General features: G+C 37.0%; 1 protein-coding gene across 2 annotated transcripts in view; it reads right to left on the bottom strand.

Annotated features, from left to right (window-relative positions):
* TBC1D15 (TBC1 domain family member 15) overlaps positions 1-25,304 on the bottom strand; it is a 116,652-nt gene that overhangs the window by 23,553 nt on the left and 67,795 nt on the right. For both annotated transcript variants that reach the window (XM_077111446.1, XM_077111447.1), the window contains one exon: positions 18,607-18,723. In XM_077111446.1, the coding sequence (XP_076967561.1) occupies positions 18,607-18,723 (117 nt within the window). The remainder of the gene's footprint in view (positions 1-18,606; positions 18,724-25,304) is intronic.

Genomic DNA, 25,304 nt, shown 5'->3' with positions numbered 1-25,304 from the left:
AGGATGCAGCAAAGGCAGTGAGGAGAGGGAAATTATATCGCCCTAAACACCTATATTAAAAAAGAAGAAAGAGCTCCTCTTCCTCTTTCTCCGCCGGCACTCCCACTGCCATCTAGCCCTCCTCTTCCTCTTTCTCCGTTGGCGGCGCTCCCGCCTCCATCTAGCCCTCCTCTTCCTCCGCCGGCGCCCCCGCCGCCATCTAGCCCTCCTCTTCCTCTTTCTCCGCCGGCGCTCCCGCCGCCATCTAGCCCTCCTCTTCCTCTTTCTCCACCGGCGCTCCCGCCGCCATCTACCCCTCCTCTTCCTCTTTCTCCGCCAGCAGCACTCCTGCCGCCATCTTGCCCTTCTCTTTCGCCTTGCGCTCTGGCGGCGCTCCATCCGCCATCTTATCCTTCCCTTTCTCCTTCTACTCCAGCGGCTCTCCAACCACCACCGTGCCCTCTTCCTCCTTCACCGGCTCCTCCGCCACCGTCCTCGACAGCCTTGCCATCCGCACCTTTCCTCCTCCAGAACAGCTACTAGGGGAGTAGAAACGACACAGAACAGCTCCCAGAGCCACGACAAAGATCAAAAAGAAAGCATACCCCATCCTGGAACGGCTGACTGGCTGGGAGAACCCGCTTCAGTGAGATAGCCAAGGGGCGCGGGCTTCCCCGGGCGGGGTGGCAAGCGGCCGGAGTCCCTCCCCTCCTCTTTCCCGGGCCAGCTGGCAGAATTGGGCAGGCGATCCCCTCAAGCCGCGGCGGCTGGCACGCCCACCAGACGCGGCCCCCTGGACCAACTGAGAGAATTGGATCGGAAATCCCCAGGCCACGGAGTACAGTGACCGGGTGGGTCTCTTCCAAACACGTGACGCCCGGGTCCGGCTGGGAACAGTGCACTCTCCCGGGCCGGGGCAGCTGGCGCCCTCCCGCCACGCTTGGCGCCCCGGGCCGACTAGGAAATTCGGACCAGCGCTCTTTCGGGCTGCGGCAGCCGGCGACCCTCCCCGCGTTCAGACCCCCGGGCCGGCTGGCACTCTTCCAAGCCGCTTCGGCTGGCGAACCTCCCCCACGGCGAGAGTTTTCCAAAGTTAAAGGACCCACAGAACCTTTTACTGCTGGGACCCGCAGACAAACGTGTGCCACGAGTGCCACCTACTGGGCAGCATAAGAAAAACAGAACCAAGAGATTTCACAGAAAAATCTTTCAACCTGTGGGGTCCAACACCCAGGGAAATCTGACCAAATGCCCAGACGCCAGCAGAAGATAACGGATCATGCTCAAAAAATTGAAAATATGGCCCAGTCAAAGGAACAAACCAATAGTTCAAATGAGATACAGGAGCTGAGACAACTAATGCTGAATATACAAACAGAAACGGAAAACCTCTTCAAAAACAAAATCGATAAATTGAGGAAGGACATGAAGAAGACATGGGCTGAACATAAAGAAGAAATAGAAAAACTGAAAAAACAAATCACAGAGCTTATGGAAGTGAAGGATAAACTAGAAAAGATGGAAAAAACAATGGATACTTACAATGATAGATTTAAAGAAACAGAAGATAGAATTAGTGAATTGGAGGATGGAACATCTGAATTGCAAAAAGAAACAGAAACTATCGGGAAAAGAATGGAAAAATTTGAACAGGGTATCAGGGAACTCAAGGACAATATGAACCGCACAAATATACGTGTTGTGGGTGTCCCAGAAGGAGAAGAGAAGGGAAAAGGAGGAGAAAAACTAATGGAAGAAATTATCACTGAAAATTTCCCAACTCTTATGAAAGACCTAAAATCACAGATCCAAGAAGAACAGCGCACCCCAAAGAGATTAGACACAAATAGGAGTTCTCCAAGACACTTACTAGTTATAATGTCAGAGGTCAAAGAGAAACAGAGGATCTTGAAAGCAGCAAGAGAAAAACAATCCATCACATACAAGGGAAACCCAATAAGACTATGTGTAGGTTTCTCACCAGAAACCATGGAAGCTAGAAGACAGTGGGATGATATATTTAAATTACTAAAAGAGAAAAACTGCCAACCAAGACTCCTATATCCAGCAAAATTGTCCTTCAAAAATAAAGGAGAAATTAAAACATTCTCAGACAAAAAGTCACTGAGAGAATTTGTGACTAAGAGACCAGCTCTGCAAGAAATACTAAAGGGAGCACTAGAATCAGATATGAAAAGACAGAAGAGAGAGGTATGGAGAAGAGTGTAGAAAGAAGGAAAGTCAGATATGATATATATAATACAAAAGGCAAAATGGTAGAGGAAAATATTATCCAAACAGTAATAACACTAAATGTTAATGGACTGAATTCCCCAATCAAAAGACATAGACGGGCAGAATGGATTAAAAAACAGGATCCTTCTATATGCTGTCTACAGGAAACACATCTTAGACCCAAAGATAAACATAGGTTGAAAGTGAAAGGTTGGGAAAAGATATTTCATGCAAATAACAACCAGAAAAGAGCAGAAGTGGCTATACTAATATCTAACAAATTAGACTTCAAATGTAAAACAGTTAAAAGAGACAAAGAAGGACACTATATACTAATAAAAGGAACAATTAAACAAGAAGACATAACAATCATAAATATTTACGCACCGAACCAGAATGCCCCAAAATACGTGAGGAATACACTGCAAACACTGAAAAGGGAAATAGACACATATACCATAATAGTTGGAGACTTCAATTCACCACTCTCATCAATGGACAGAACATCTAGACAGAGGATCAATAAAGAAATAGAGAATCTGAATATTACTATAAATGAGCTAGACTTAACAGACATTTATAGGACATTACATCCCACAACAGCAGGATACACCTTTTTCTCAAGTGCTCATGGATCAGTCTCAAAGACAGACCATATGCTGGGTCACAAAGCAAGTCTTAACAAATTTAAAAAGATTGAAATCATACACAACACTTTCGCGGATCATAAAGGAATGAAGTTGGAAATCAATAAAAGGCGGAGGGCCAGAAGATTCACAAATACTTGGAGGTTCAACAACACACTCTTAAACAACGAGTGGGTCAAAGAAGAAATTGCAAGAGAAATTAGTAAATACCTTGAGGCGAATGAAAACGAAAACACAACATATCAAAACCTATGGGACGCAGCAAAGGCAGTGCTAAGAGGGAAATTTATTGCCCTAAATGCCTATATCAGAAAAGAAGAAAAGGCAAAAATGCAGGAATTAACTGTCCACTTGGAAGAACTGGAGAAAGAACAGCAAACTAATCCCAAAGCAAGCAAAAGGAAAGAAATAACAAAGATCAGAGCAGAAATAAATGAAATTGAAAACAATAGAGAAAATCAATAAGACCAGAAGTTGGTTCTATGAGAAAATCAATGAGGTTGATGGGCCCTTAGCAAAATTGACAAAAAGAAGAGAGAGGATGCAAATAAATAAGATCAGAAATGCAAGAGGAGACATAACTACTGACCTCACAGAAATAAAGGAGGTAATAACAGGATACTATTAACAACTTTACGCTAATAAATACAGCAATTTAGATGAAATGGACGGGTTCCTGGAAAGACATGAACAACCAACTTTGACTCAAGAAGAAATAGATGACCTCAACAAACCAATCTCAAGTAAAGAGATTGAATTAGTCATTCAAAAGCTCCCTAAAAAGAAAATCCAGGACCAGACGGCTTCACATGTGAATTCTATCACACATTCCAGAAAGAATTAGTACCAACTCTCCTCAAACTCTTCAAAATAATCAAAGTGGAGGGAAAACTACCTAATTCATTCTATGAAGCCAACATCACCCTCATACCAAAACCAGGCAAAGATATTACAAAAAAAGAAAACTACAGGCCAATCTCTCTAATGAATATAGATGCAAAATCCTCAATAAAATTCTAGCAAATTGTATCCAACAACACATTAAAAGTATTATACATCATGACCAAGTCGGATTCATCCCAGGTATGCAAGGATGGGTCAACATAAGAAAATCAATTAATGTAATACACCATATCAACAAATCAAAGCAGAAAAATCACATGATCATCTCAATTGATGGAGAGAAGGCATTTGACAAGATTCAACATCCTTTCCTGTTGAAAACACTTCAAAGGATAGGAATACAAGGGAACTTCCTTAAAATGATAGAGGGAATACATGAAAAACCCACAGCTAATATCATCCTCAATGGGGAAAAATTGAAAACTTTCCCCCTAAGATCAGGAACAAGACAAGGATGTCCACTATCACCACTATTATTCAACATTGTGTTGGAGGTTCTAGCCAGAGCAATTAGACAAGAAAAAGAAATACAAGGCATCAAAATTGGAAAGGAAGAAGTAAAACTATCACTGTTTGCAGACGATATGATACTATACATCGAAAACCCGGAAAAATCCACAACAAAACTACTAGAGCTAATAAATGAGTACAGCAAAGTAGCAGGCTACAAGATCAACATTTAAAAATCTGTAGCATTTCTATACACTAGTAATGAACAAGCTGAGAAGGAAATCAAGAAACGAATCCCATTTACAATCGCAACTAATAGAATAAAATACCTAAGAATAAATTTAACTAAAGAGACAAAAAACCTATATAAAGAAAACTACAAAAACCTGCTAAAAGAAATCATAGAAGACCTAAATAGATGGAAGGGCATACCATGTTCATGGATTGGAAGAGTAAATATAGTTAAGATGTCAATCCTACCTAAATTGATTTACAGATTCAATGCAATACCAATCAAAATCCCAACAACTTATTTTTCAGAATTACAAAAACCAATAAGCAAATTTATCTGGAAGGGCAGGGTGCCCCGAATTGCTAAAAACATCTTGAGGGAAAAAAACGAAGCTGGAGGTCTCGCGCTGCCTGACTTTAAGGCATATTATGAAGCCACAGTGGTCAAAACAGCATGGTATTGGCATAAAGATAGATATATCGACCAATGGAATCGAATAGAGTGCTCAGATATAGACCCTCTCATCTATGGACATTTGATCTTTGATAAGGCAGTCAAGCCAACTCACCTGGGACAGAGCAGTCTCTTCAATAAATGGTGCCTAGAGAACTGGATATCCATATGCAAAAGAATGAAAGAAGACCCATATCTCACACCCTATACAAAAGTTAACTCAAAATGGATCAAAGATCTAAACATTAGGTCTAAGACCATAAAACAGTTAGAGGAAAATGTAGGGAGATATCTTATGAAACTTACAATTGGAGGCGGTTTTATGGACCTTAAACCTAAAGCAAGAGCACTGAAGAAGGAAATAAATGGGAGCTCCTCAAAATTAAACACTTTTGTGCATCAAAGAGCTTCATCAAGAAAATAGAAAGACAGCCTACACAATGGGAGATAATATGTGGAAATGACATATCAGATAAAGGTCTAGTATCCAGAATTTATAATGAGATTGTTCAACTCAACAACAAAAAGACAGCCAACCCAATTACAAAATGGGAAAAAGACTTGAACAGACACCTACCAGAAGAGGAAATATGGATGGCCAAGAGGCACATGAAGAGATGCTCAATGTCCCTGGCCATTAGAGAAATGCAAATCAAAACCACAATGAGATATCATCTCACACCCACCAGAATGGCCATTATCAACAAAACAGAAAATGACAAGTGCTGGAGAGGATGCGGAGAAAGAGGCACACTTATCCACTGTTGGTGGGAATGTCAAATGGTGCAACCACTGTGGAAGGCAGTTTGGCGGTTCCTCAAAAAGCTGAATATAGAATTGCCATACGACCCAGCAATACCATTGCTAGGTATCTACTCAAAGGACTTAAGGGCAAAGACACAAACGGACATTTGCACACCAATGTTTATAGCAGCATTATTTACAATTGCAAAGAGATGGAAACAGCCAAAATGTCCATCAACAGACGAGTGGCTAAACAAACTGTGGTATATACATATGATGGAATATTATGCAGCTTTAAGACAGGATAAACTTATGAAGCACGTAATAACATGGATAGACCTAGAGAACATTATGCGGAGTGAGTCCAGCCAAAAACTAAAGGACAAATACTGTATGGTCCCACTGATGTGAACCGACATTCGAGAATAAACTTGGAATATGTCATTGGTAACAGAGTCCAGCAGGAGTTAGAAACAGAGTAAGACAATGGGTAATTGAAGCTGAAGGGATACAGACTGTGCAACAGGACTAGATACAAAAACTCAAAAATGGACAGCACAATAATACCTAAGTGTAAAGTAATCATGTTAAAACACTGAATGAAGCTGCATCTGAGCTACAGGTTTTTGTTTTTTGTTGTTTTACTATTATTATTACTTTTATTTTTTTCTCTATATTAACATTCTATATCTTTTTCTGTTGTGTTGCTAGTTCTTCTAAACCGATGCAAATGTACTAAGAAACGATGATCATGCATCTATGTGATGATGTTAAGAATTACTGATTGCATATGTAGAATGGTATGATTTCTTAATGTTGGGTTAATTTCTTTTTTTCCATTAATTAATAAAAAAAAAAAAAAGAAGAAGAAAGAGCAAAAATCAAGGCCTTAACTGCTCACCTGGAGGAACTAGAGAAAGAACTACAACTTAACCCCAAAAACAAACAGAGGGACACAAATAACAAAGATTACAGCAAAAAATAAATGAAATTGAGAACATGAAAACAACAGAGAATCAACAAAACTAGAATTTGATTCTTTTAAAAAAAAAATCAATAAAAGTGATGGACCCCTTAGCTAGGATGACAAAGAAAAAAACAGAGCAAATAAAATCAGAAACAGCAGAGAGGACATAACTACTGACCCTGCAGAAATAAGGGAGATAATGAGAGAATACTATGAACTACTATGTGCTAACAAACTAAACAACATAGATGAACTGGACAAATTCTCAGAAAAGCATGAACCAACATTGACTCAATATCACATAAAGAGATTGAATGGTTCATCAAAAAGCTCCCACAAAAGAAAGTCCAGTTTAATTGAACACCATAAGTACATGGAACCTTGAATAGGGCATGAGATTTCATAGGTTTGTCCAGGTTAGAGTGACAATAATAAATCTCAGAGCAATTTGAAAAGTGAATAAAGAAAAAGTCCCCTAGGGGAAATGGTGAGAAAGGGGGAAAATTCAACTTCCCCATTTGGAAAATTCCTGATATTCTCACAAGCAGTGGAAACAACCAAAACAGGCCGAGCCCTTGATCTTGGGGTTGGTTCCTATGAAACTTATCCCCACAAAGGATAGGCTAACCCTACTTAAAATTAAGCCTAAGGGTCACCCCCAGAGAACCTCTTTTGTTGCTCAGATGTGGCCTCTCTCTCTCTCTCAGCCAAAATGACAAGTGAACTCACTGTCCTTCCCCTCTCTACATGGAACATGACTCCCAGGGGTATAAACCTCCCCAGCAATATGAGACAAAAATCCTAGAATGAGCTGAGACTCAGCATCAAGGGACTGAGAAAATCTTCTCGACTGAAAGGGGGAAGAGAGAAAGGAGACAAAATAAAGTATCAGTGGCTGAGAGATCTCAAAGTCCAGAGGTTATCCTGGAGATTATTCTTACACATTATATAAATATCCCTTTTCAGTTTATGTTGTATTTGAATGGCTAAAGTGAAATATGCGAAACTGTAGAGCTGTTCTCCAGTACCTTTGTTTCTTGATGTTGATTGTATAAAGATACAACATTTACAATTTGTCTTTGTGATTGTGAAAACCTTGTGTCTGATGTTCCCTTTATCTAGGGTATGGACAGATGAGTGAAAAATATGAATAAGAAAATAAACAAATACTGGGGGAACAAAGATTAAAATATATTGGATAGATGGAAATACTAGTGGTCAATGAGAGGGAGGGGTAGGGGTATGGTATATATGAGTATTTTTCTTTTTATTTCTTTTTTTCCGGAGTGATGCAAATGTTCTAAAAAATGATCATGGTGACGAATCTACTACTATGTGATGATACTGTGAGCCATTCATTGTATGCCATGTATGGAATGTTTCTATGTTAAGAATGTTTGTGTTTGTATGTTGTTTCATCAATAAAAATATTAAAAAAAAAAAGAAGAAAGAAAGAAAGTAAAGTCCAGGACCAGACAGCTTCACATGTGAATTCTACCCAGCATTCAAGAAAAGAATCAGTATCAATCCTACTCAAACTCTAAAAGAAAACTGAAGAGGAGGTGTGCCAGTTTGTATTTATCATGTATCCCAGAAAAGCCATGTTATAATCTTGATCTAATCTTGTGGGGACAGTCATTTCTTTTAATCCTGATTCAACACTGTAGCTTGGAAACTTTTGATTAATTATCTTCACGAAGATGTGGCACGCCCAATTGTGGGTGTGAACTTTTGATTAGATAGAGATGTGACTCCACCCATTCTAGGTGGGTCTTGATCAGTTTACTAGAGTCTTTAAAAGGGAGAACATTTTGGAGAAACCACAGAAATAACAGATCTGACAGAAACTTCAGAACAGTGCTGACAGGCAGAGAACAGAGACGAGGATGTTTGGAGTTGCTTAGAGCCCAGCAGACATCGCCATGAGATGTTAAGCAAGCCATACCCTGAAGAGAGCTATGGGAAGTCAAGAGATGAAAACCAGCCCTGGCGAAGCAAAGTGAGGAACACTCACAGGAACAGAGACTGAAAGCAATGGAGTCTAGGAGCAAAAGACCAGCAGATGCTAGCCATGTGACTTCCCAGCTGAAAGAGATGTTCCAGACCCAATGACCTTCCCAAAGGTATCTTTCCTTGGATGCCTTAGTTTGTACATTTTTATCGGCTTAGAACTGTAAACTTGCAATGTAATAAATTCCTTTTGTAAAAGTCATTCCATTTCTGATATATTGCATATTAGGAGCGTAACAAACTAAATACAGGAGGGAGAGCTACCTACCTTATTCTATGAAGTCAACATCACCCTAACACCAAAGCAAGACAAAGATATTACAAGAAAAGAAAATTACAAACCAATCTCTTTAATGGATATGGATGCAAACTCCTCAACAAAGTATTCACAAATCAAATTCAGCAGCACATTAAAACAATTACACATCATGACCAAGTGGGTTTTATTCCAGGTATGCAAGGGTGGTTCAACACAAGAAAATCAATTAATGTAATACACCACATCAATAAATCAAAGGGGAAAATCCACATGATCATCTCAATTGATGCAGAAAAGGCATTTGACAAAACTCAGCACTTTTTCTCGATTAAAACACTTCAAAGAATAGGAATGAAGGAAACTTCCTCCCCATGATATAGAGGATATATGAAAGGCCCACAGTTAACATCATACTCAGTGGGAAAAGACTGAAAGCTTTCCATCTAAGATGAGGAGCAAGACATTATTCAACATTGTGCTGGAAAGTCCTAGCTAGATCAATAAGACAAGATAAAGTAATAAAAGGCATCCAAATTGGAAAGGAAGAAGTAAAATTTTCATTGTTTGTAAATGATATGATACTGTATGTCAAAAATCCTGAAAAAACTATAGCAAAGCTACTACAGAGTATAGCAAAGTGGCAGGATACAAGAAAACACAAAAAATCAGTACTGTTTCTATACACTAGTAATGAGCAATCTGAGGAAGAAATCAAGAAAAAATTCCATTTGCAAAAGCAACCAAAGATACAAATATTTAGGAATAAATTTAACCAAGGACATAAAAGACATATAAACAGAAAACTACAAGACATTTCTAAAAGAAATCAAGAAAGAGTTAAATAATGGAAGAATATACTGTAATCATGAATTGGAAGACAAAATATAGTTAAGATGTCAATGCTACCCAAATTGATATATGGATTCAGTACAATACCAATTAAAATCCCAATTATCTTACTTTTCAGAAATAGAAAAACCAATACTCTAATTTATTTGAAAGGGCAGAGTACCCTGAATTGCTAAAAATTTTCTGACACTACCTGACTTTAGAGCAGATTACAGAGCTACAGTAGTCAAAACATCATGGTAATGGCATAAAGGCAGATATAGACAGATGGAATGACCAATGGAATCGAATTATGTTCAGAAATAGACCATCTCATCCACAGGCAGCTGATTTTCGATAAGGCAGTCAAGTCCATTCAACAGGGACAGAGCAGCCTTTTCAACAATTGCTTGGAGTGCTTGGAGAAATTTGCTATCCATAACAAAAGAACGAAAAAGGACTTCTACTATTTCACATCTTATACAAAAATTAACTCAAAATGGATTTAAAAAAAAGACCTAAACATTAAGCTAAGACCATACAACTTTTAGAAGAAAATATAGGGGAGTATCTTAAAGATCTTGTGGCAGGAGGTGGTTTCCTAGACCTTGCACCCAAAGTGAAAGCAATGAAAGAAAAAACATAAAACTGAACACTTCTGCATGTCAAAGGACTTTGTCAGGAAAGTAAAAATGGCAGCCTCCTCAATGGGATGTAATATTTGGAAACCACATATCAGATAAGGGTTTAATATCCAGAAAGTATAAAGAGATCCTACAATTCAACAACAAAAAGACAAACAACCCAATTAAAAAGCAGGCAAAAAACTTGGATAGAAACTTTTCCAAAGAAAAATAAAAATGGTTCAAAAGTTTTTGAAAAGATGTCAACTTCACTAGCTATTAGGAAAACGCAAATCAAAACCAGAATGAGTTATCATCTCACACCTACTAGAATGCCCATTATTAAAAAGAAAAAACAAACAGAAAACTATAAGTGCTGGAGAGAATGTGGAAAACAGTATACTTATTCACTGTTGGTGGAAATGTAGAATGATGCAGTCATTCCAGAAGGCAGTTTTGCAATTCCTCAGAAGTTAAGTATAGAATTGCCATATGATCCAACAATCCCATTACAAGGTATATACTCAGAAGAACCGAAAGCAGGGAAATGAACACACATTTGCATACTGATGTTTATAGCAGCATTATTCATAATTGCCAATAGATGGAAACAATCTAAATGTACATCACTGACAACTGAATAAAAGTTTGATATATGCACACGATGGAATAGTATGCAACTATAAGACGTAATAAAGTCACGACAAAATGCAACAACGTAGATGAACCTTGAGAAATAAGCCAGAAACAAAAGGATAAATACTATATGGTTTCATTAATATGAACTAACTATAACGAGCAAACTCTGAGAGCGAAAGTTGGAAACAAAAGTTATCAGGAGTTAGAGGATAGAGACTGAAAATTTGATGGTGAAGGAACATAGAATGTTTAACAAGACTGACTGTGAAGACTCAGAAATGGATAGCACACTACTATGTGATGGGAGTACAATACTGTAAGTATGAGTGTGAGTATAATTGAAAGCGGAAGGGTAGGGGCATGTATGACACCAGAAGGAGAGAGAGAAACTTGGCAAAATGTAGAGTGGATAATGATGGTGATTAAATGCACAAATATAAGAAAGTTTTTACATGAAGGAGAACAAATGAATGTCACCATTGCAAGATGTAAAAATGGGGTGATACATGGAAAAGATACAATTAATCCAAGCTAGGGTCTAAAAATTAACAGTAACATTGTAATATTCTTTTGTTAAATGTAATAAAGGTAATATACTAAAGCTCAATATTAATAAGAGGGGGATATAAGGGAAGGACTAGGAATTTTACTGGTTCTTCTTTCTCTTCTTCCTTCATTGTGGAAGAAATGGAAATGTTCACATATAGATTGTGGTGATGAATGCATAATTATGTGATTACACCAGGAGCTACTGACTGTACTCTTAGGATGGACTGTATGGTGTGTGAATACAACATTTAAAAAATTTTTAAATAAAAATAAGAAGAGATAAGAAGGATATTAAGAAGACATGGGGTCAGCACAAAGAAGAATCCAAAAGGCATGCAAAGTATACTGAATTCTGCCAATGCTCTTTCTGCATCTATTGAGAGACTCATGTGGTCTTTTCCTTCATTGTACTTATATGGTGTATTACACTGATTATCATATCTTGCATTTTTCCCACCTGGTCATAATGAATAATCTTCTACTATGCAATTGGATTTCAAGTGAAAAGAAAATTTTAATGCTAATATACGTCAATTTTCCATGTAACAGAAGCTGATCTCTGAACATCAAATAATAAAAAAAATAGGGTAGGAAGTAAAACATTAGATACTCTCCTGCCTTTTTACACACAATATATATATATTTTTTTACACACAATATTTTGAGTATAATTTAACCTCTTTTGGATTATTCAGGATCATCATTATGAATATACACTAAAATAAAAAGACATCTCCTGCAGAAAGTTCCTGAGATATAGCGCCTTTGCACTAACAATTACTATTCCCTAAGTGCTTGTGTCCATTTTTGATAGTTTTGTCTCCTTCCTCACTAGTGAGATTATATTCAATTCAAATATATCTATACTTTTCCTATGGGCTAAGAAGTCAAACAGCTTTCAAGATGACGGGTTAGCAATGTGCACATTTCAGTTTGTCCTCCAGAACAACTACTAAATAATCAGAAACAGTACAGAACAGCTCCTGGGGCCACGTCAGTGACCAGACACACAGCATAACCCAGTCTGGACCAGCTGGACCAGCTGCGAGCCCCCCTAGAACCGTGAGTTCCCTAAGGCGCGATGGCCAGCGATGGCCAGCGATGGCCAGCACCCTTCCCCCACAAGCTGCTTCCCAGAGGGGAAAGGAAAGAGACTTTACCAGCAGCAGGGGCTGAGCCGAACCAAACTCCAATTGTGGAATTAATTAACAAATTCTGACTGCTAAAAATAGCCCCCAGCTCAGGTGAACCTGGTCAAAGCAGAGGTTGCTCATTTTTGCCCCAGCGCCAAGGGGGCAGGGCTGATGGAAAAGGAAACGAGGGTTTTGTGGCTGTGTTTCTATAAAGGCTTGACTGCCTTTGGATACAGCGGAAGGGCTTCTCAGGCTGCAACTGCCCCAGGCATAGGCAGAAACAAGCTCATTTGAGGGCTTGTCTGGAGACTGTGCCTTCCCCAGGTGAGGGGTGAAGCCCAACTCAGGCGGAATCCCTCCCTAAAGGAATTCAGACCCCAGGGCTTGGTAATTTGAAGCCATTAAAACCAGTCTACAACCTCTCCTCTGTCTCCACCATGCTCCCAGCAGAAGAGTCTGCCAAAGTTAAAGGAACCGCATCATCTTATGCTGGTGGGACCTGCAGACAGATAAGTGCCACATACTGGGCAGAATAAGATAAACAGGGCCCAGAGACTTCTACAGGAAAGTCTTTCAACCTGCTAGGTTCATCCTCAGAGAAAACCAACGCAGATGACTCTTTCCTCATGACAGAGGCCAGATTGGTCTGGGTAAATCCGGCTGGGGTATATAATACCTAAGTAGACCCTCCTAAGGGTGGGGGTGGGGGGAAAGGCACCATACAATCAGGGCAAGAAACAAGAACTGAAAAATTCTCCTCTGTTAAACCAAACCTAAGCTAGAGGTCCAGATAAAGCTGAACTGAATGTCAAAGAACAGAAAGACAACAAATTCATTCAGCAAGAAAACCCTAGGTAAAAGAAGTGAAAGCAATCTCCAGAATAAACTAATTAAGGTAATTACATGCCTAGTTGCCAGCAAAAAATAACAAATCACACTAGGAAAATTGAAGACATGGCCCAGTCAAAGGAACAAACCCAACAATTCAAATGAGATACAGGAGCTAAAACAATTAATTCAGAATATACGAACAGACATGGAAAATCTCATCAAAAGCCAAATCAATGAACTGAGGGAGGATATAAAGAGGGAGGAATAAAAAGAAGAAATGGAAAGCCTGAAAAAAACAAATCACAGAACTTATGGTAATGAAAGGCACAGTAGAAGAGATGAAAAAAAACAATGGAAACCTACAATGGTAGATTTCGAGAGGCAGAAGATAGGATTAGTGAACTGGAGGGCAGAATATCTGAAATCCAAAGAAAAAAATGGAAAAATATGAGCAGGAACTCAGGGAATTAAATAACAATAGGAAGTGCACGAATATACATGTTGTGGGTGTCCCAGAAGGAGAAGACAAGGGAAAAGGAGGAGAAAAACTAATGGAGGAAATCGTCACTGAAAATTTCCCAACTACTTTTGAAAGACTTAAAATTACAGATCCAAGAAGTGCAGCATACCCCAAAGAGAATAGCTCCAAATAGACGTACTCCAAGACACTTACTAATCAGAATGTCAGAGGTCAAAGAGAAAGGGAGAATCTTGAAAACAGCAAGAGAAAAGCAATCTATCACATACAAGGGAAGCCCAATAAGACTATATGTAGATTTCTCAGCAGAAACCATGGAGGCAAGAAGACAGTGGGGTGACATATTTAAATTATTAAAAGAGAAAAACTGCCAACCTATATCCAGCAAAACTGTCCTTCAAAAATGAGGAAGATATAAAAACATTTTCAGACAAAAAAATCACTGAGAGAATTTGTGACCAAGAGACCAGCTCTGCAAAAAATACTAAAGGGAGCACTACAGACAGATACGAAAAGACAGAAGACAGAGGGGTGGAGAAGAGTGTATAAAGGAAGACTACAAGTAAAGGTAAAAAGAAGGAAAATTAGATATGACATATAAAATCCAAAAGGCAAAATGGGAGAAGAAAGTACTACCTGTACAGTAATAACGCTAAATGTTAATGGATTAAACTCCCCAATCAAAAGATATAGACTGGCAGAACAGATTAAAAAACAGGAACCATCTATATGCTGTCTCTACTCAAAGGACATAAGGGCAAGGACACAAACAGACATTTGCACACCAATGGTTACAGCAGCATTATTTACAATTACCAAGAGACAGAAACAGCCAAAATGTCCATCAACAGATGGGTGGCTAAACAAACTGTGGTATATACATAAAATGGAATATTATCCAGCTGTAAAACAAAATAAAGTTATCAAGTATATAACAACATGGATGGACCTTAAGGCCATTATGTTGAGTGAGATTAGCCAAAAACAAAAGGACAAATACTGTATGGTCTCACTGATATGAACTGACATTCGTGAATAAACTTGGAATATTTCATTGGTAACAGAGACCATCAGGAAATAGAAATAGGGTAAGATATTGGGTAATAGGAGCTGAAGGGATACAGATTGTGCAACAGGACTGAATATAAAAACTCAGAAATGGACAGCACAATACTACCTAACTATAATACAATTATGTTAAAACACTGAATGAAGCTGAATGTGAGAATGATAGAGGGAAGAGGGCTGGGGGCATAAATGAAATCATAAAGAAAGATAGATGATAAAGATTGAGATGGTATAATCTAGGAATGTCTAGAGTGTATAATGATAGTAACTAAATGTACAAATTTAAAAAATGTTTTTGCATGAGGAAGAACAAAGGAATGTCATTACTGCAGGGTGCTGAAAACAGAAGGCAATTAATATTTTAAAATTTCAACTTATGTGTGAGAAAAAGCAAAAGATGTTTATTTGGTACAAAATTTATATTCTGACTAGTGCACTTCCTAATATAACTTATGTAGATAGCTTGGTTGAACAACATAAGTACACGGAACCTTGGGTAGGACATGAGATTTTGTTGGTTTGTCCGGAGTGATGCCCTGATGAATCCCAGAGTGATTTGATCAGTGAGTGGAAAAGTATTTGCAAAGTTCCCTTCAGGGAATGATGAGAATGAGAATGAGGGAAAATTCAACTTCCCCAAGTTGAATTCTTGATATTCTCACAACCAGTGTGGACAACCAAAACTATAGGCTGAGCCCCCAGTCTTGGGGTTTGTTCATATGAAACTTAACCCCACAGGGGATAGGTCACGTCTAATTAAAATTAGGCCTAAGAGTCACCCCCAAGAGAACCTCTTTTGTTGCTCAGATGTGGCCTCTCTCTCCAGCCAAAACAACAAGGAAACTCACCACCCTCCCCATGTCTACATGGGACATGACTCCCAGGGGTGTGGACCTTCCTGGCAATGTGGGACAGAAATACTAGAATGAGCTGAGACTGAGCATCAAAGGAATGAGAAAAACTCTAGAATGAGCTGAGACCCAGTATCAACGGATTGAGAAAACCTTCTTGACCAAAAGGGAGAAGAGTGAAATGAGGCAAAGTGTCAATGGCTGAGAGATTCCAAACAGAGTCAAGAGGTTATCCTGGAGGTTATTCTTATGCATTAAGTAGATAGCACCTTGTTATCCAAGATGTAATGGAGAGGTTGGAGGGAACTGCCTGAAAATGTAGAGCTGTGTTCCAGTAGCTATGTTTCTTGATGATGACTGTATAATGGTATAGCTTTCACAATGTGACTGTGTGACTGTGAGAACCTGGTGTCTAATGCTCCTTTTATCTACCTTGTCAAGAGACGAGCAGAACACATGAAATAAAAATAAATAATAGGGGGAACAAATGTTAAAATAAATTTAGTTTGAAATGCTAGTGATCAATGAAAAGGAGGAGTAAGGGGTATGGTATGTATAATTTTTTTTTTCTGTTTTCGTTTTATTTTTCTGTTGTCTTTTTATTTCTTTTTCTGAATTGATGCAAATGTTCTAAGAAATGATCATGATGATGAATATGCAACTATGTGATGATATTGTGAATTACTGATTATATAGGTAGAACAGAATGATCATTGTTGGGAATGTTTGTGTTTCTTTCCTGTAATATTTTTTTTTAATTGAAAAAAAGAAAAAAAAAGTCAAACAATACAATATAATGGAATCAAGTATAAGATAAGAGCAAGTTTACAACCCAGAGACCTCTCCTATGAGTAAAATGCAGGAAATAAGGTCTGCTACTTTACAGAAGTTATCTTGGCTTCTCAGAAGGCCAGAGGTATTTATGAGAACCTTGGGTATATTCCAGATAATTGAAGTTTCTGAAAAACTAACCTTTTGCAAGCACATGGGGCAAATAGAGATTGCAAGATATCCAGTCAGCTGTTGTGGGATTATGCCCTACTACAGAATTTGCATAAATTCCTATCTCAAAATGACCGTTTGAGAGAATAGGACCTTCTATTCCCTAGAACCGTGATCCTATTCCCTAAGTGATAACAGACACTAAGATGGCAACGGGTCAAGGTACTGAAAGTGGAGAGGTAAGAATGCCAGCTTGTAATAAAAACCTAGGTCTCTATGCCCAGCCCAATTATTAACTACTTGTGTGACCTTGAGTCACTGTCTGAATTTATCTTACTCATAAAGTGGGGATTATTATTATTTCCCTACCTTTTTCATAAGGCTGCTATTAGAATTAAAATAAAAATCAGATCAAGGATAAACAGCATTCTGTAACCTGAAAAATCCTCTACCAATATGCTTTCAATGATGCAAGTTGAGCTTCAAAGAGAAATCTGTAACTTGCAACTTATTATCATCAAAAAGATGGGTACCTCACAATTCACAAGAGAGTTTATATCTTCCTCTAATTTACTTATAAGAAGCCAAGAGGAATTTGTATCTGGCAAAAGATGTCAGTCTTGTACTTTATGATTAAAAGTAAGACTGTTAAGGAAAAGATTTTATGTGGCTTCTACCCTGGGTGAAAATACACTTACTGTTCCACAGATACAAACCGTTAAAAAAATGTGCCCTTAATCAAAGGTCTGTTTGGTTTATGGTGCTAAGTATCCAATTATCTTCTTCAAAAGTTGTCTCAAGATCTTTAAGAAATCTGAAAATTTGCCAGTAGCAAAAAACATCTATTTTCCCACATCTAGTCAGGAGCCACCCATGTGGTAGATAACTCAGAAATTTTCCTTTCCCATTGTTTACCCTTCTTTAAAGGCTGATACTAAAGGAATATATCGGTCCTTTAAAGAAACTGATCAAGTTCGCATGTTCCTTAAAATAATGGTTCCTTATTTTTCTACTTAATGTGTATTCCCCATGCAAAATTCCCCACTCTATTTGTAGCCCCAGTCTTTCCAACCCTTTCTTTTTTTTAAGGCCCATCTTTTTCTTTTATTTATATTATTATTTTTTTGGCATGGGCAGGCTTCGGTAATCAAACCTGGTTCTCTGGCATAGCAGGCTAGAATTCTTCCACTGAGCCACCACTGCACTGCCCCAACCCATTCTTAATAGGAAAACAGACTAAGAAAAGGGAGAAAATTTCTCAGTTCATGGTATCCTTAATGTCTCAGTAACTCTTTTTCCAAGCCACTTCTAGGACTAAAGGAATAACTAAAAGTTTTGTTTAGTAGTTAAGTCAAACAATCCAAGAATTTATGTCCTATGAACTCAGTACTTGCTGGGTACTATACTACTTTTCAAACTTTGGAATCACTGCCATCCTCATTTCCTGTTTCTCATTTATTTTCGCACAGTATTAGCTTATCATAGCAATCACCAAAATCCCAGCTTGGCAAAGCTATAACTTCACTGAAAGGAATTTAGCAATGTACTGTTGAAACCCGAAACTACTGCAGCTAATAAAGCAATATCCCTGCTATATTTCCCTCAAAACTTCCCAGGGCTTCTTGGTCCACAATTTGGGAACCACAGCCTCATTAGTTTCCAGTCCCCTGTGTAACAGCTGTATAAAAATTAGGCTACTATATATATCTAACTGATTGATCAATTTAATTTCTAAAATAAATATATACAAATATTTTTAAATTAAGACTTTAGAGGAGAACTTACCTAAATCAAAATCATACATACAGTAGGTCATCAAAATGTCATGAAGCAAAATCAACCCTGGATTATCTTGGCCTTCATAAAATTTGTTTGTTCGATCTGTTCTGTTAACATCTTTTTCTAAAGAAGAAAATAATCATATATTTGAAAACCTTTTAAAAACATATTTTTATAAAACATTTATCTTAACAAGTACAAAATTATCTTTTCTTGCTATTAACTTTGCTCTCTTCCCAAAAATTACTTAATTAAAAGAAAAAGGAGTCATCAAATTCCACTTTAGAGATGCTATAAAATAACCTTCTGGAGTATTTTTCAAAAATCAGTCCACCTCTTTATGGACAGCTTTTCAAATATTTTCCACTTTTATCTAAACACAGATGACCTTTTAATTGAATAGTAGGAAAGAATTTCAAAGAATTAAAAGCAACATTAAGCAACATTTTATATTAGCAATAAAAATGCCAGTTGTGAACACATGTGATAGGCAGTGTTAATTAAAAATGGTAATGAAAAAATTTATGATGCAATCAAGCATAATCAAAGAGATTTTTCATTCAGTTGCTTCAATCATTTGAAAAATATTATCAAGTTTTGTCATATTCCATATCATCATGACAAATTACTTCTTTATTCTCATAATGTATCAGTCAGCTTAGATATTGTTTTAAGAAATTTATTTTGGAAAGACAGAAATCCACACTCTACTTGGAAATGATTTCATGACATTAAAAGGAGACTTGGAAACATCACCATGAATGTATTCAAAGCTCTATCAACAAATCAATTAAAAAACACAGATGCGCCTACTAATTACAGTCTAGCAGACTAGAAAGGGATTCCCCAAATTTGAATTCTTCAGTAAATCAGGAAGAAACAATTTAAAGAAAGTCAAAATTATTAATTTAATCTATAATCCAATTCTGTTTAAAAGTTAAAATTGCTCCCGATAAAACTGAATAATTTGAAAACATTCTCAAAACTGGGTGCAAAGAAATGGAAAAGTACTTTACAAAAGAGTAGAATCTAACAAAAGATGGTTTGAGTAGTTTAGATTCTCCTCATTTGTAAGGCCATTAAAAAAAAATTACTAGAACAGCATTCTAGCTTTCTATGAAGGTACACTGCATTGGAATTTTTAAAAAGTAAACGTATCTACAGAATTGTGGGGTTTTTTTTTTTTTTTAAACAAATAAAAACACATACCAAAAAATTTTGCACTGTAAATTTGACACATTTAGAAATGTCAAAACTTTCCCAGGGGTGTAAACCTCCCTGGCAATGTGGGACAGGAATCCTAGAATGAGCTGGAACTCAAATTAAGGGATTGAGAAAACCTTCTTGACCGAAAGGGGAAGAGAGAAATGAGACAAAATAAAGTGTCAGTGCCTGAGAAATTTCAGAGTCGAGAGGTTATCCTGGAGATTATTCTTATGCATCATACAGACATCACCTTTTTAGTGTAAGGTGTATTAGAGTGGCTAGACGGAAGTGCCTGAAACTGTAGAGCTGTGTTCCAGTAGCCATGTTTGTTGAGGATGATTGTATAAGGATACAGCTTTCACAATGGGACTGTGTGATTGTGAAAACCTTGTGTCTGATGTTCCCTTTATCTAGGGTATGGACAGATGAGTAAAAAATATGGATAAAAAATAAACAATGAAGGAACGAATGCTAAAATAAATTGAGTAGATTGAAATACTAGTGATCAATGAAAGGTAGTAAGGGATTATAGGAAAAAAAACAGGGGGAACAAAGGTTAAAATATTGGGTGATGGAAATACTAGTGGTCAAAGAGAGGGAGGAGTAATGGGTACTGCATGTATGAGGTTTTTTTTTCTTTTTATCTCTTTTTTCTGGAATGATGCAAATGTTCTAAGAATTGATCATGTGATGAATATATAACTATGTGATGATATTGTGAGCCACTGATTGTACACTAAGTATGGAATGTTCATATGTTAAGAATGTTCATGTCTGTGTGCTGTTTTGTCAATAAAAATATATATTTTTAAAATGTCAAAATGTTCCATTCTTATTTCTTAATTGACAGAGGTAAAGAAAATTTAATTTTCAACACAATTTACATATCCATTATGTCAATATAGTATAACTGCCTCAACAGATATTATATAAAATTGGTAAAAGTAATTTATACTTTCACAAGCTATCAGTATTTCTTTCAATCTAAACAGATAGTAATGACAAGTCAGGTAGAAACAGAAAAGGGGTCAAAAATGATATATAAAAATGATAGGTTATTAATAGAAACTATTTCTGGAAAGAAAATGATTTAACATCAGAAAAAAAAAAGCTCTAGTTAAATCTCTCAATTTATCTAATTTGGCATACCTAAATAAAAGCTGAAAAAAAACAAAACAAAACACCACCATGTTGCCTGAATGCACTTCACATTCACCTCAGTGGACCATTAAAGTTGCTTGGCAACAATGATCTATTTCCCTCATCCATTCACTACTTATTCATATAATCTATATCATTTTTTCTCTCTTCAACCTCCAACACCGTCTCCCTCTTTCTAGCTTTCAGATGAAGACTGTGCTTCCTATCTCACTGAGAAAGCAGAGGCTATCCAAAGAGAACTTCCACAGGCTTCCACTACTCTAGCCATATAATGTTGTGTACATACAATCTTCCTTATCTCCTATTGCTATAAATGACCTTGGCTAAATCAAGCCCTCCTTCTGCATATGAACTCCATTCCCTCTTGGGTTCTTGGGAATCCAAAGACTTTGCTTCAGTAACTATCTTCCTCTCCAGTTGCATCATAATTTTTCCTCTCCACTGAATCATTCCCAGCAACATTCAATCATACTATTGCTTCTCTCATAAAAACCTTTCTTAATCTCAATTTCCCCTCTAATTGCTGCACCATTTCTCTACATCCTTTTAGAGCAAAATTCCTTGAAAGAGTTGTATATATATTGTCTTCAAGTCCTCTCCTCCCATTTCCTCTTGAACTCATTCCAATTAAATTGTTATACCCACTACTCCATCAAAATACCAAGTGATCTTACTGCTCTATGCAATGGTCAAGCCAAATCTTCCTCTTACATGACATCTCAGCAATATCTGAAATATTTTCTTCACTTGGTTTCTAGGGCATCACACTCTCATGTTTCTCCTCTTTTTCTCTGGCTGCTTCTTAGTCTCATTTACTGAATTTTATTAATATTTCCTACCTATAAGTTAAAAGTGCTTCAGGACTCAGTTTTTGGACCTCTTACTTCTGTGTTTACTCCCTTGGCAATTTTATCTAGTGTCCCACCATGTCTTTATGCTGATGACTCATAACTTTACACCTCTACCCCCTAAATTTCCCCTGAATTTCAATAATCCAGCCACCCCTCTCTCTCTGTCTCACACACACACACACACACACACACACACACACACACACACCAGAGCTATTTCTCCAGACAGTAACCAGAATGATCCTGTAAAACATAAGACACAGCATATCAGTCTCCTACTTAAATTCCTTCAGTGGCTTCCTAAGTCTCTCATAGTAAAAGTTCAAGTCTTTATAATGATGTATAAGATTCTATGTGATCTGCACCTATCCCACAGTTTCCTCTCTAACTTTCTCAGCTTCTATAAATTACCCCAACTTCTTCCACTCCAACCACATTCACCTTCTGGCTGTACTTCAAACATGCAGAGGTTCAAGAGAAAAATGTCTAATATATGTTACTTTCTGACTGGAATGCCTTTCATCCCATTATTTGCATAGCTTAATCCCTCTCCCTTTTCAAGTTTTACTCAAACATTACCTTCTTGGTAAAAACCTTCCTTGATCATCCAAGTTAAAACTGCAACATCACATAAAAACTTCTTTCTCCCTTCCCTGACTTATATGTTTAGTTAGCACTTATCACTAACATACTCATATTTTATTTACTTATCTTGTTTACTGTGTGCCCTTCCCCACAAAATGTATGCTCCTGGAGGGCAAACATTTTATCTGTTTTGTTCATTGATGATTCTACAATGCGAAGAAGAGAACCTAGTCCTTAACAGGTAATCAGTAATTATTGCATGAATGAATAAATGTTTAAAATAATCTATGTGATTTTTTAAAAGATTCCACTGGCGATTCTCATGTACAATCAATGTTAGGAACCACTACTTTAACAACTGAGATTCTTGAATGGGTCTTCTTAACTGTCTCTATTTTTCCCTTTAGGTGATGTAATCTACTCCATGGATATTAATACTGAGATCAAATTTCTATCTCCTGCCCAGATCACTCCAGACTATTCAACTAGCTATTTGACAATCCATTTCTAAGTCTCACCTTCAGATATATCTATCTAAAATCTAATTCCATTTTCACCATAATCCATTCTCCTTATCACCAACCACCCAATTTCTCAAGTCAGGAAACTAAGTTTCACCTTGATTACTCTTTCCTCCCCCATACCTCAAATTTAATACATCAGAAAGTCTTGTCAACTCTATCGCCAATTCTATCAATTGGTGATTCTATCAATTCTATCACTTGAATGCATCTACTTCTTCTCTACTTCTCCATTGCCACTACCTCTTGCTTGGACTCCTTCCAACATCCTACTAATTAACTGGTCTCATTATTCTTATTGTTACCTTGATTCAATCCATTTTGCACACAGCAGCAAAAATGATCTCAAAATATAAATGAGATGCCCTTACTTAAAATGCTCTGATGATTTCTTACCACATGAAATAAAATCCAACTTCGTGGCATGATGTGCAATGCCTAAATACAGCTTACCTGTACAGCTTTTTTGTAAAATGAAATATAAGTTTATTCCTAAAAGGCTTTTGGTAATGCTTTTGGGAAAGAGTACTCAATAAAAAAGAATGCCTTAAAACCAACTTATGCACGCACTTCTACTGGTAGAAAGCATGGTAAAATTGAAAGACCATTTAATTAGGAATCAGACCTAAGTATGAATGATTTTAGATAAGGTACTAACTAGATAGATGATCTAAGATTTTGAGCTTCAATTTTACCATCTGCTAAAAATGAGCTGAATGGATAGAAGTATGTTCATATTCAAATTTTATTATGGGAATTAAAATACATAAATGTTTTCTCCAATCTCCTAGACAGAGTGAAAATAAGACAAAGGAAAGATTGAGATGAGAGCCATCAACACTGATGTTTAATGTAAAGGGAAGGGGCTATAGCATATGGAATAACAAGTGATCTCTATAATCCCTTCCAGTTCAAATATTTTATGCCCAAGCAGGGGGAAAAATATGTCCATTATCTTTATCCCCACTGAAACTGAAAATAGTAGGGGGCTTCAGCTGGAAACTTCAAATAACTCCATGTTTCAAGAACCGAAACCTTTTGACTTATACCAGAAGAAGAGCACAGTATATCCTACTATAATTTGTTTTTCAGAAAAATAATGTTCTTTTCAATCAAAAGTACTATTCCAAAAAGATATTAGCACTTGTCTTTATGTCTACAAAAGCTATCAAATCAGTCTGCTATGCTGGACTTCCTAAATATAATTTAGAGAACTTTTTCTTTCACGCAAGAGAAGATGGTAGTGGTGTTGGTAACACATCCCTCTATCTTTACTTATCAAACTACAGATGATAAAATCCAAATAGAACATAAGAATTACAAAAACAAATTCCATTACTATTCAAAGCTATCCTAAAACTATACACAGAGGCTGTGTAACAAGATAGTTAAAGGGCATTTAACATGGGCTCTGCACTTAGTAACTGTGTGACCTTGGGCAAGTTGTTTATGCTCTCAATTCTTCAATTTCCTCATCTGTAAAATGAACAATATAATCAGGAAATGCATTGATTTAGAAGACAGAGATACCTGTAACAGTACCTACTTCATAGGGTTGTTTAAGAATAGTATGTGTTAGCTATTATTTTTCCTACTACCACAACTATTCTGTCTCCTTAACTTCTACTACTATATTCCTGTTCTTGCTACCAGCAAGAAAACTGTGGTATATCATTAAAACTTACTTTTCTTCAAAATGAAATATTCATTGAGTTAACATAAGCAATTCAACACAATGGATTTGTATAAAGAGAGCCATAAGGAAACTGCAACCTGCATGGAGCTCTGTGTGGAATAGTGCTTCCCTTCATTCTTTAGACCAAGTTGTCCCTCTAAAAAGGACTACTTCAACAAGTGAATGAGTTCAAGCATTCTTAAGACTATCCAAATTCTCTTTTCAGATGTTAAACATTTTCTGAAGTTAATAAAAGGGGCAAACTTTTTTAAAAGTGGAATTTTATTTAGAAACAAATGTACTTCTAAATTCTAAGTTTTTTAAAAGTACCCATGTTGGTATGAACAGATGAGTAAAAAAAATAAGGATAAAAAATAAATAAATAACAGATAAAAGGTAAAAACTGGGTAGACTTTAACACTGTGGGTCAATGACAGGGAGGGATAAGGAGTATGGGATGTATGAATTCTCATTTTTTCTTTTTATTTCTTTTTCTGGAATGATGCAAATATTCTAAAAATGATCATGGTGATGGATACACAACTATGTGATGATACTGTGAGTCACTGACTGTTAAATATGGTTGGACTGTAGCTGTGTGGATGCTTCTCAATAAAAACATTAGGAAAAAAAAGTACCCATGTTGGATAATGATAGTATCTTATTTTTGTAAAAAAATGGAATTTTTCAGTTTTTCTGAGGTAG

This window comes from Tamandua tetradactyla, chromosome 7 (assembly GCF_023851605.1).
Source record: "Tamandua tetradactyla isolate mTamTet1 chromosome 7, mTamTet1.pri, whole genome shotgun sequence".
NCBI classification, from domain to species: Eukaryota; Metazoa; Chordata; class Mammalia; order Pilosa; family Myrmecophagidae; genus Tamandua; species Tamandua tetradactyla.
This window is presented reverse-complemented; position numbering and strand designations above follow the sequence as displayed.